General features: G+C 38.0%; 1 protein-coding gene across 1 annotated transcript in view; it reads left to right on the forward strand.

Annotated features, from left to right (window-relative positions):
• Window positions 1-9,482, forward strand: part of LNPEP (leucyl and cystinyl aminopeptidase) — a 98,459-nt gene extending 88,977 nt beyond the window's left edge. Inside the window, exons 14-18 of the mRNA XM_060146168.1 lie at window positions 3,381-3,565; window positions 5,060-5,221; window positions 6,995-7,135; window positions 7,804-7,885; window positions 8,503-9,482. Coding sequence (XP_060002151.1) covers window positions 3,381-3,565; window positions 5,060-5,221; window positions 6,995-7,135; window positions 7,804-7,885; window positions 8,503-8,634 — 702 coding nt within the window. The 3' untranslated portion in view covers window positions 8,635-9,482. The remainder of the gene's footprint in view (window positions 1-3,380; window positions 3,566-5,059; window positions 5,222-6,994; window positions 7,136-7,803; window positions 7,886-8,502) is intronic.
• Window positions 9,483-13,640: the final 4,158 nt, after the last annotated feature.

Below are 13,640 nucleotides of genomic sequence, written 5' to 3' on the forward strand. Positions count from 1 at the left end.
TCTTCATCCCAAATGATGATTTCCAGTTTCCTGGGCAGGTATGTGTTTATTCAGAACATAGCAGAATATACATAACCCCAGTCCATGGGATTAGTGGTTAGAGGGCAAGGGCAGGAGGCTTAGTATGTGTTTGTAAGACCCTTACTGCTGGAGGTCTTCGTGCATTGATTGTTAGTTAAAAGTCATGTTAGCTTTAATTCAAGAGGGAGAAACTGTATCTTTAAAATTCTTATTCTAATCTTAGGGCATTCTAGTAGCATTAAAATTCTTAAAATATGAAATCTGACAGACCATAGATGAGATTAGAATGGCAGACCTTTCTGAGACCTTAGATCCAATCTTCAAATAGTATTTGTAATTAAGACTGATGTCTAATTAATTTTTTAAGTCAGTGTCACCAGAGCATTGTGTACATTTATTGGTCACTGTGTTATTTAGGCTGCACAGACCCACATAACATATATTACCCATATATCACATTTTGTGATGTCTGCTGTGGTGTGTGGTGGGTAGAGTCTGGAAGCACATTTGAGTTGTGTCAAATTGTTCACATCTGATGCTAAAATCTGATCTCAGTCATATTCCCGTTTCATCACTTATAACTCTGTCATTCTTTTACATATGAGGGCTTGGTGGGATAATCCTTTTGCAATAAAAGCTGACACTTCACTTTTAAGAAGCTCAGTTGACCCAAGAAAGAACTCCCTGGGAACATCAGTGTAAAATTAAAGCAGTAAATCAAAACGTAATATATAACATAAGTGTCAGCATCTTGCCCTGTATTTTATTTTTAAAACCATTTTGTGTTATTGTTGTTGCATATTATTGCATGTACATAGCTTATATCATTCATGAATTTTATTCCCTCTCCCTACCGTCTTCACTTTATGAAATCAGAGGATTGAATTCTATTGTTTAATGAAGTTAAATTTCAAAAAATTAATGCAGAACCAGGGAAAAACAGGTTTAATTTTATTTCTAAAAAGGAAAGATAATTTGAAGCACTTGCTGTGATTTATTAATATTAAAAATATAACCTGAATCACTTACAAAAAGATTTTATAATCCAAATTTTCTAAAAACAGAATTATTCTTTTTTTAAATACAATCTTTTACTCTTTTATGTTATCATTTGAAATATTTTTTTCAAATGATAAAAATGATCCAGCTTGCAGGACATTAGTTCCCCGACCAGGAATTGAACCAGGGCCGCCGTGGCAGTGAAAACGCCAAGTCCTAACCACTGGACCGCCAGGGAATTCCCCTGAGATATATTTAAAATCAACTGTTTGGGGACTTCCTCTTGACTCTTTGGTACAGGGTATAAGTAGTAAAGTTATACCCCGTAATTCCAATGGAGTAACTGCTCAGGAATTTAGCATCTTCAAGTGTCAGGTTTCCCATACTTCCAGTACTTTAAAGTTCTGTTTTTCCCCACTGGCTTCTTTGTTTTAGTAAACTCTTAAGGATCATTGCCATTTTTCTCCACTGAATTTTTTTTAATGGTATTGTAAGTATGGAACTTTTTTCTCTCTCTGTCTCTCTCTCTCTCTCATTCTTCCTTTGTTTCTTTTTGACAGTTATGAGTAGCTTTTACATTTCTTTTCTGCATCATAATGCTATCATGAAGCCATTGAGAAAGTCAGGACAGTGGAAGACAGCATGTACCAGTGCAGTCATGTGTACCCAGCAGGATCTCCTGCATTGCTTTTATGTTCCTTGCACTATCAGTCAGCATGGCAAGTATTTTTCCACTTCACATCTTCCCAATGACTGGCAGGCTTTGTTACTCACACGTTCCACAAGGTGTCTGTTCTCTATTTCATTGCTTTTGAAGCAAACAAACAAAAGGGAGTTTGAGTCCGTCTTCTTGTACAGATTCTTTTTTCCATTCTCATAGTCAGATCCACAAGAGACTTATTCAGAGAAGGTCTGGTGAGAAAATGGCCTCAGCAGTTTAAAACTCTCCAACTAGGATTCCTTTTAACTATTGGCAGAGGCACTCTAGAAGAATATTATGCTCTGTGAGGAGCCTGAACTAATTTGGGGGTGTTAAGAGGTGTTGTATGTGGTTATCTGTGGCACTTGACTACTTGAGATGAGACATGGCAGTGATGGTGTTAGAGTACCAGTGGGAGGAGACCCTCCTGTGCCGAGAACCCTGTGGGCTGGGATGCCTCTAAATTGTTTTCGTTTTGAGTCTCCTTATTTGTAGCCATGAAGGTTTTCTAAAAAAATACCTATCAGCATTTTTATATTAGAATTTTTGTTCCTTTTAGTGACATTCATAAATGCATATTTTATATGGTGATTTTTTTAAATCCCCTGTGTCCTCACTCCTCCCCCCTGCACCACAACTTGGAATATGGAAATAGTTCCACATACTATGAACAGCTTCCACACTTTTGTTCTGAGAAGAGATGAAAAAGAAATAAGATATCTGTTGGCTTCTTAATACCACAAGAATATATTTAAGAATGATATCTCATTCAGAAGTAATTATAACAATGGACTTAATAGTAGATGATTCCATTGAATAACTGTTAATTTTCTTAAGTGTGATAAGGTATTATGGTTACATAGGGGAATTGCATGCTGAAGTATTTATAAATGAAATATCATGATATCTATAACTTACTTTCATATAGTTGAGCTAAAACCAGAAAAATATGTGTGTATGTGTTGCTATACACAAATGTAAGAATGTTAAAAAAGAAAACAGTGAATCTACCATATGGGTATTAATTTTACTATTCTTGCGGCTTTCCTGTAGGTTTGAAATTTTTTTAAATAAAAAGTTGGGGAAGGAGAAAAATAACTATAAACAACTATTCTTCCCTGCAGGCCTCATTTTCTTGCTAATTTGATTAGATTAATTTGTTATAGCATCAAACTAGATGATATTTTAAATATTCCTTTAACACTGGATTCAGAAACATTTAAGCGTCTACCCATCAGTAAAGAAGTATATTTTTCTCTCACTGCTGAATGGATTTATGGATTCTGAAGTCACGAGGTCAGGAAGTTCCAGCTTCCTTCCAGCAGTGGTGATAGGTGATACTTTTTGGCAGGAAAATAACTTCTAGCTGAGTATACACAGAAGAAAGGTTCCCTACTGCATGGAAGTCATTAATTCTCTCTGTCTTATGTCATTAAGTCCACCTTGGCTATAGCAACCTTATTTATGGCCTTAGTTATTGAAGGGTTCTATCCCAGCTGTATGTGGACTTCATATGTCTGTTGATATTTAGTGAGTAATGCCTGTGTCCCCCTTTTTTTTCTCTTTGGTTGAGTGTTGGGAAAAAAGAGACCTAGTTGTCCTGATTTTTCTGGTTGTCCTAATTATGATCGCTCTGTTACAATCCATTCTGTCTCCCTAGACCAAGGTATTTAAATTGCTTCAAAGGCAAATCCAACAGCAGACGTGGACTGATGAGGGCAGCCCATCTGTTCGGGAACTGCGATCAGCCTTGCTAGACTTTGCTTGCACCCACAGCCTGGAGAACTGCAGCACTGCCGCCATGAAGCTGTTTAACGACTGGGTGGCATCCAATGGAACTCAGAGGTGATGTGCGCGTCCACTCAAATGACCTCGCTTTCTCTTCTGTGCCCTACATCGTATACTGAAACCAGGACCTCTGCGTCCTGGGTCATAAATGTTATACAACAGTGCTGATGTAGGTGAACTCTATGTACCTGATTCTCAAGCACGACTGTTTGTGTGTGTGTGTGTGTGTGTGTGGTAAAGTACATATAACATAAAGTTTAATATCTTAACAATTTTTAAGTGTACGGTTCAGTAGTGTAAGTATATTCACACTGTTGTGCAATAGATCTCCAGAATTATTTCATCTTGCAAAACTGAAACTCTTTACCCAAACGGCAGTTCCCCATTTTTCCCCAACTCTGGCCCTTGACAGCCACCATTCTACTGTCTGTTTTAGGAGTTTTACTGCTCTAAATACCTCATATAAGTGAAATCATACAGTATGTGTCTTTTTGTGACTGGTTTATTTCACTTAACATAATGTCCTTAAGACTCATCCATGTTATAGCATATGTCAGAATTTCCTTTCTTTTTAAGGCTGAATAATCCATTGTATGTATGTACCACATTTTGTTCATCCATTCATCCATTGATAGACATTTGGGTTGCTTCCACCTTCTGGCTGTTGTGAATAATGCTCTATGAACATAGGTGTACAAATACCTCTTTGTTCAGTTCTTTCATATATTGTATATACCTAGAAGTGGTATTGCTGAATCATATGGTAGTTTCATTTTTAATTTTATAAGAACCCCCATAATGTGTTCCATAGGGACTGCGCTGTTTTACATTCCTACCAACAGTGCACAAGGGTTCCAGTTTCTCCACATCCTCACAGATATTTATTCTCTGGGTTCTTGATGGCAGCTCTCCTAATGGGTGCGAGGCGTCAAACAAATCTCTTTTAGGAGTAAAACACAGCAGGTGGAGTTAGCAGTTAGTAGAAATGTTTTTGATGATGATTGGTTCTCTCCAGGTTCCTTACTGGGCATTATGGGAAAAGATTCAAGCATCAGGTGGGGTATTTGGGTAACCCGTTGAAGCCCTCTTCAGCTCTGAGATCTTAATAAGGCAGCAAACTGTGCTTCGACCCCTCTTCTCACCCCTCCTGCTACATTTGCTGCTGTATTTCGACCATGGGACTTACCACACTGTATTATGATGTATATATTTACTGTTCTGTACTTGGTGATAGCCTGTGAGTTCCTGAGGGCAGAGACTGTGTCTCCTTCTTCTTCCCCTCCACAGTGTCCAGCCAGTTGCTTGCCTGGTTCTTTGTGGGTACACAGTGAATAATTATTATATTAAATTGAATTGATATTCTTTTAGTCACACCACTAAGAAAGTAGCAGCCACTGAATTAATCATTTTCTTGACAATTAATTGTACAGTAAAGACTGTTATTATTACCTGCTCTGTACCCCAGAACACTACCACTAGTCAATTCCTTGCCTTTGTATTCAGGTGGTTTTTTTTTCTTGTTCTTCTCATATTTGACCACCTCTCTTACAGCCTACCCACTGATGTCATGACGACTGTGTTCAAGGTTGGAGCGAAAACTGAGAGAGGCTGGTCATTCCTCTTAAGCAAATATGCCTCTGTAGGCTCCGAAGCAGAGAAGAATAAAATACTTGAAGCTCTTGCCAGCTCAGAGGATGTACGGAAACTTTACTGGTATGAAACCACCAAAGGAATATGATCTATAGAAACCAAAAGCATAAAAGCACCATGCTCCTCCGGTGGGGATCCCCCTTTTCCTCCCTTTGCTCACAGGCCGGACCTGACTTGGACAGTACGGTGAGGAGCCTGCATGTGCAGGGCTTTGTCTCAGGGATCGGACCTGTACCCATAGGAGGCAGTGCTTTGCCCAGAAGAGACTGGAGATGCCAAGAGTCACAGCCCTGCTTTCTCCTTAAAAACGTCTTCATCCCCTTGGCGTGTTGTCTTTAATTCCACAGTTAGTGCTTCGTTCTTTTTGGTCAAGGCATTGTTCTGTCGCAGCTGTCATTTTGAAAATGCAGACACTTCAGAAAAAGGTGCCATGTAAAAGCTGATAGGTTACACCTTCATGCGAGTTTGTCAGGCTTTTCCTTTTTAAGTACTCAGCTGATGAAGACCTGAAAATGGAAGCTTCACATGGGGAAAGAAGGGCAGTGAGTAGGGCCTCCCGACAGGAAGAACAGTCAGTGGCAGGGGAGAGGAGCTCTGAGTAGCCTAGAGAAATAGGAAGTATCTCGAAAGAAAGTCAGTGCCAGGAAGGGGTGGAGGGAGGCACTTGGGTCTCGTTGCTTCTCTTGTATAATTTTGCTCATATAAATCATAATGTCCCAGAGATGTCTTCAGCACCTGCCCAGATCCACTTTCCAAAGGATACACTGTAAATGGTCATTTTCTTTAAAGTAGTAGCCAGCCTCTGACCCAAACAAATAGAGAAAAGGTTTTTGTTTTTAAATTAGTAATAATTTTGTTTTAGACTATTAATAACTGATAAATTTCCACAAGAAAGTATGTAAACAGTACCTAAGAAAATGGTGTAAAACGTGAAAGTATCTCTTGTTTGATCCTTTACTTCTGTTTTTATCCTCTCCTCTGTTAACAGTGTCAGTCCTGGTCTGAGTATTTATAGGTTTATACTATACCCAGTGTTTTGTGATGTTCTTTTTAGTGAATGATCAGTCTTTGAGATCTACCATAAAGCCTACTTCATTTTTTTATAGCTGTGTATTATTCCATAACATGGCTCTATCATAGTTTATTAATCCATCACATCTCAATGAGCATTTGGTTTTTTTTCCCTATTAAAAATACTGCTGCATTCTTTTAGGTGTATGTGTTTTCTGACTATAAGCAGATATTATCACATAGTAAATGCTTACATTCAAATGCCCAGCTTTAATATTTATTAGCTGTGTAACTGGGGCAATTACATAACCTCAGCTTCTTAAACTGTAAAATGTGGATAGGTAGTAATGACCTATTTCAAGCACTGTTATTCAATAATTTAGAACATTATCTAGTACACATGAAGTATCAGTAAATTTATTGAGTGTATTCTGAAATGTATCTTCATTTTCATATGACAGCCCAGTTTTTTAAGAGTAATAAGATACCTCCCTATTCAAATCAAATAGTTTTTTAACAGAAAAAAATACTAGTCTTCAGAATTATAATAAATTCTACTAGAATTTATTTCCTAAATGTCCTTATTACATCAAGAGCTATTTATTACTATGTGACAGTACATTAAACTGCTTATCTCATTGGTGAGTTTTTCCTCCATTTAAAAAAAATGACAAGTTTTCACTCTATTAATGAATCTTAGACTAACCCCAAACTTATATCCCTTGCATTGCCACAGAGCTTTAATTAGGAGACCAGTATTAATTTAAATTCAGTCATCACTTCATCATGAATAATTTTGGAAGCTAAATCTGCTTTGCTCTTCAGGTTAATGAAAAGTAGCCTCGATGGAGATGCCATCCGAACACAAAAGCTGTCGTTTATCATTAGAACAGTGGGCCGGCATTTTCCTGGACACTTACTGGCGTGGGATTTTGTCAAAGAGAACTGGAGTAAGCTTGTACAGAAGTAAGTTTCTCGAAGAATCCCTAATTTTTAGTGTTCGCGGGCTCTGCATTTGAAAACAGTTCCCAGGGTTGTACTGGTTCACAAGAGTTACGTGTTGCTGTGAGAGGAAAAATGCTTCAGTTCTAGTTTAACTAAACACCCAGAAATCCGTAAACATAATTCCGTAATTCCATGGCAGGAGTCATGTAACAGTGGTGTTCCATAGAAGTTCCACTGGTGCTAATCAAGCCCAACCTTGCTCCCTGCTGGCTCACTTAGCTTGGCCTGGCCACGGACTCTTTCAGAATAGCTGTTTAGTTACATGTGTTGAAAATACCTCCTCACTACCAGAGGATTGGTTAGGAGCTCACACCCAGCTCAATAGCACATGTAGCTCATTTTTTCCTTTAAATCAATAATGACACCTTCTGGGTGTCTGATGTGATTTTTGAGGAGAAAATGGGCCAAGAATTTCTCTGGAACTCCTTCTGCCCACTCTTTCCTCCCACTGGCAGAGGTGTGTATGGGATGACTCCTGATGTACTGAGCTGCCGTTCCCAGGGGCAGGACTCCTCTCTGCCTTGGGCATGTATAGCTTACATTAAGCATTTCCTTTGCACTCAGGAACTTTGCTTACCAGCAACTGACTCATTTTTTTGCTTTTCACCCTTATGTTTGTGTTGCTTCAGGTTCCATCTGGGGTCCTATACCATACAAAGTATTGTTGCTGGATCAACTCACCTGTTTTCAACAAAGGCACATTTATCTGAGGTTGGTTGTATAAAATGCTACTGGGGAGGTTGGGTATCCCTTTGCCCTCAGGCTGCTCAGTTTAAGTCAGATGGTGGCTTCTCATGCCAAATCCTGTCCCTTCTCTCTGTCTGCCTTCATCAATGCTAATGATTCTGCATCTGGATTATTTCTAAAGGGTAGATAGATATACAGCAATGAGGAAAAATCCTGATTCCATTCTCAACAATATTCCTTTGTCTCCCTAATACAAATGAGTTTTTTGAGTTAAAATCAACATATGCCAAGTTTCTTTGTAAGTGGTGATTAAATTGTTTTTGAAGAATTCCATTCCAAGGGTAAAATTGGGCACCAGGCCTAACTTTAGACCCTACCTTATTTACTGTTATTTACTGTTACTCATCCTTGTGGGAGTACGGGGAATTCATTTTTAAAATTACTTCAGATTTCACCATACTTGATCAGGAACTCGATGTAAATACCTCAAATATTAAAATATAATATTTCTCATCTCTACTTCTCTTAAGACATCAGCACGGCCATCACTAACTTAAAGCTTATTTGAAAAGGATATTCAGAGTTACCTGAGAAATACCATCCTTTTCTTGTTTTGAAATACTTCTGTGTGCAACTTACAGGTCCAGGCATTCTTTGAAAATCAGTCAGAGGCAACCTTTCGACTTCGTTGTGTCCAGGAGGCTTTGGAAGTCATTCAGCTGAACATCCAGTGGGTAGAAAAGAACCTTAAAACGCTGACGTTTTACCTGTAGCATGCATACCTGCACCTCATTCGGTCACCCATTCAGACAGCTTGTTAACTTGGGCTCTGCTGCTTTTGCAAAAGCCAAGGTGAAACCAGGATCGCTGCTGAGTTGTTTGCACTCTTAGGAGTTATAGTTTGCTCAGGGCCCATCTGTATTTTTCATCTGTCTTTTCTAAAATGTCTTTGGGCAGTGTGTAGTTATTTATTACCAAATTATATTCACCTACATGCCAACCATCTACAAAAACAATGGGTAATTTTCTACTTTGAAGATATTCAAATGGAGAAAAAATATCTGTTTTGGAATTCTGTTCTATCTCTCAGTATCTGGAAAGTGCTGACACCGTGAAATAAGGAAAGAGCTACCATAGGAGCCACCATCTTTGCAGGCTGCTGGTTTATTAGCCACTTGTTGCTTCTTGTTGAGAGATGTTATTTGAATGTGGTTCAAAGTTAGCTTCAAAAAGTATGGTAATGAAGTCGACGAAGCATGCAACTATACAGAACTGACCTCAAGTGTGCAGATCTACTTTGACTGGCGGTTTTGAATAATCCTTTATTTTCTGGAAGAAGTTTATAACTATTATATTTTTTTTCTGAAGAATAGCCAGGTGCTACAGAATTTTTAATTTTTTGCTGTATTGTAAAGCTAAATAACAAGGCCAAAAGATTAAATTTTCCAAATATTTAACACTTCCTTTTTCATCTTTCAGGAAAATATTTCAAACCGAGTTAACGTTAATTACAATTATTTTACTTATGAATTCCAGTATTCTCCAAACCTCTGTATACCTTTATCACTCCCTGCCATAGATACACCTTATGTTATAAATAAGTATTTCTACATTTATGGCAAGCATTTTTTTAATACTGATGTCTCTTATCCTGACTTTATTACTAAGAATACAATTTGTTTAAGTTGCTTTTTGGCATAATCATAGACACTTTCTCTGAATCATACCCGTTGGGTGGATTTTCATTTTATATGATAGAGTTGCATATTAGAAGCATATTTTAAAATAGGGCCTTTGAGAAATTGAACATTTTTATTTAAAGTTCACCACAGTACCTTAAAGGAATAAAGAGAATGTGGGTAGGAGTAGCTTGATTTAGGTTTAATATGGTGGGCTTTGAATTTTTTCTACTGTCAGAACCAGTACTTTTCTTGAGTTGAAAAATCAAAGTTTTCTTTTGTAATGGCCAAACTAACAGATTATAAGGAATCGCCATGGAAGGAAAGAAGAAAGAGAGAGAGGAAAGCATCCAAAACTGTATGGCAGTCTTACTCCTTCTAAAGGAGGAATACCGTACTTGAATTTTTTGAGCTATGCAGACTTATACCTAGATTGTTGTGTTTCTTTGATTCTTAGGAGAAAAGCTTTCTTCGTAATAATTCTTGTACTTTATATTTTGCTTGAAAACATCTACATATATAAAGAGGATATTTACCCATTTTTCACCTAAGATTTTCCCATGGAATTCCATCCTTTTTAATGTTATGCTATCCCATCTATATGGGGCTTCCAAAAACTAACTCTAAGTCAGGAATATAAGGTTAAATAATAGGTAGAACATGTAGTATAATAAGTATTATTGGAGCTTTTGAAGTTTTTTTCCCCCAGAATTTTATTTCACCACTGTATTTCTGAGAACTCAAATAGATTGAAGCACAGCAGAATAGGATTCTGTCTTACATGAGCACATAGATCCAGGACACAATTAAGTACTGTTTGACAAGTGTTATATTCATTGCAGAGAGATGGTCTACTTGAATTAGTAAAAAGACACATCATACTAGATTACTATTATGATGTGCCTTCTTATTGTAGAAGAAAACAGTGTATGCTTTGGAGGTCTGAAAGGCTATGAAAGTAGAAATCTAAGGAGTCCAGTTTGTTTATATCTAATCACTTGTTAATACCAAGTGATTAGACATAATTAAACTGAAGTAGTGTCAGCTGCCACCGTAAGTTTGTGCCTTCCTCCATCTTGTTTTATATAAATCTCTTTAAGTGAAATTGTGTTGTTTGCCATTGTTTTGGTGTTCATGAACTTTCGTACTGTCACTGGTTCTACTTAATGCTAATGTCCTTTGCCTTTCGTGTTTTCATTTTACTGTACTTTAGCCACTGTAGGAACAAAGAGCTGTCAGAAGAGTTCTGGGTATATAGAGGATATTGAGCCGCGTCAGTCTTACTGGGTACAGAACAGAATCCTTTCTGAATATTGGAAAGAAAGAAATGAAAGTTAAGTGATGAGTTTGTTGGATTACGGATAGCCTGTTATTGAGTTGGATTTTAAGAGTCTACTCCCTCTAAAGCACCTGGAATGATACTCTGCGGTCAGACTGCTGAACATTCCCATAGTCCCCATGTATTTCATGGGGCTGCAGGGAAGGTGTATGCATCTCAGGAGATGTGGCATCAGCAGGAACAGCAGTTCCTGGGCCGAGTTTGCAAAACAAGACCTGAATTTCGTAGGTATGATGTAGCTCTTCTTCTCCCTTTTGCCTTTGTTTTTTTTTTTTTTTTGAATTGGAATTAACTCTCTTTTTAAAGAGCTTTCTTCCTCCTTCTGCCCTCACACCCCCATTTGTACTTTAAAAAGCTTATGTAAATATATATATATATTTATTTTTTTGCTGGGTTTTACTTTCTTTTATTTTGTGCTTCATTCTCCACATTGGCAAGTAAATACCAAATGAAAAGTGGAAGTCCAAAAGTATGATAAACCTCCTCTTCTCCCTTTCCCTTATTGCCTGCATGGGCAATAGCTAATAGAATAGTGGATTGATTTCTTTGAGTGGCTCTTTGGGGGTATATACTTTTTAAATGTACGTATGTGTTTTGAAATGTTTTTATATTCTTTCATTTTAATATAGTTTGTCCTGATGAAAAGTAAAATATTGTCCTGTGAAAATCTCTTCTACCCTTCCTATTTTTCCTGTATGGACAACAGCTACAGAGTAATTACTTGATTTCCCTTTTTGGAAGGAGATGGTAATAGTGGGAGAAGGGCAGAGTATGTTCTTTTTAAAATGTGTACAAATGTGTTTGCTGCTATTCTGTGGGTGTTTGATTTTGTATTTCCTTCATCCTTCTCATGGATAAGTAGATATCTAATGGACTGTGAAGGTCCAAAACTATGACAAATGTCCCATTTTCCCCTCTTCTTATTGCCTGTGTGGACATACTAACAGAGTAGTTGTAGTTTCTGTTGTTTTGATCTAATCTGTTCTTGAGGGCAGGGAGAGGGGAGGGTTGTATATTCTTCTTTCAAGTGTACGTAAATGTTATGCTACTTTTTATATTTTTTTAAAATTTATTTTATTTATTTTTGGCTGCGTTGGGTCTTTGTTGCTGCACGCGGGCTTTCTCTAGCTGCGGTGAGTGGGGGCTACTCTTCATTGCAGTGCACGGGCTTCTCATTGCGGTGGCTTCTCTTGTTGCAGAGCATGGGTTCTAGGCGCAAGGGCTTCAGTAGTTGCAGCATGCAGGCTCAGTAGTTGTGGCACGAGGGCTCAGTAGTTGTGGCTCACGGGCTCTAGAGCACAGGCTCAGTAGTTGTGGCGCATGGGCTTAGCTGCTCCACGGCATGTGGGATCTTCCCGGACCAGGGCTCAGCATCAGCAGGCAGACTCTCAACCACTGCGCCACCCGGGAAGCCCTATGCTACTTTTTAATATTTCATTTTTATATGTGTTCCTTTGCATGAATGCATATATACTTAATGAAAACTGAGGTTCAGAGTATGACAAATCTCTTTTCCCTTTTCCTTATTGCCTCCTTGGGCAATAGCTAGAGTAGTAGTTTTTGTTTTGTGGGGTGGGAGAGAGTGGGGTATGTACTTAATGTATATAAATAAATCTACTACTTTGTATTATAACTAATTCATTTCATACTACCTCCTTCTCATAGGACATGAAAGTACCTAATGAGACGTGGAGGTCCACATGTTTGACAGTCTCCTCTTGTCCCCTTCCCTTGTTGTTCATGTGGGCAGTGGCTAGTAGTTGATTAGTTTTAGAGGCTCTTTTGTGGGTATTGGGGTCCTTTTTAAATATATATTCATGTTTTTACTTCCTTATTATAGTATTTCGTTGGGTACCCAGCCCTTCACTTGGACCCGTAGGTTGCTAATGAACCACAGAGTTCTGGATGGATAGCAGTCTTCTCCCTTTCCCTTTTTATCTGTGTAGGCAATAATTTTAAAGTAGTTTGGGCTTTTTGAAGTTTTGGGGGGTGGGAAGGGACTAAGGGCAAGATATATACTTTTGAAAATTGTATATATACAGTGCTAGTTACTATCTTGTGTTATTCCATTTTGTACCTGTCCCTTGCTTGGACGTGCAGGTACCTAACGAGATGTGGAAGTCCGGATGTATGAAAATCTCCCCTCTTCCCCTTTCCTTGTTGCCTCTGTGGGCAATAGTTTTAGAGTAGTGTAGATTATTATTTCTACCTCTATCACTCCCTCTCCTGGGAGCGTAGGGATATGTACTTTTTAAAATGTATATAAATGGTTTTTGCTCCTTTTTTCTGTTACTTCCTTTTGTACCTAAACCTTTCCATGGATACTTAGGTACATGATGAAAATTAAGGTTCATTCTATGAAAAAAATCTCCTCCCCTTCCCTTGTTACCTGTCTAGGCAATGACTAGTAGCATGGTTGTTTGGAGTTTTTGTTTGTTTTTTTTTTTGGCAGGGTAGTGAGGGATTTCTGGGTTTGCATTTTGTTTTCGTGTCTATAAATGTTTGCTGCATTTTTTTGTTCTTTCACTTCAAACCTAGTGTTTTGTTTGGACTTGTAAATATCAAATGTAATGCAGAGGCCCAGATCCAGAGATGTAATAAATCTTTTCCCCCTTCCCCTATAGCCTGTGTATACCTACAGTAGTATGAGTACTTGAGGATTTGGTTTTCTGTTCTTTGTTTTGAGGTTTTTAATGGGGAATGAGCTTGTTGGGCAAGATATGTAAATATTTTAATGTATATAAATGTTTCTGCCTCTTTA

This window comes from Lagenorhynchus albirostris, chromosome 3 (assembly GCF_949774975.1).
Source record: "Lagenorhynchus albirostris chromosome 3, mLagAlb1.1, whole genome shotgun sequence".
NCBI lineage: Eukaryota > Metazoa > Chordata > Mammalia > Artiodactyla > Delphinidae > Lagenorhynchus > Lagenorhynchus albirostris.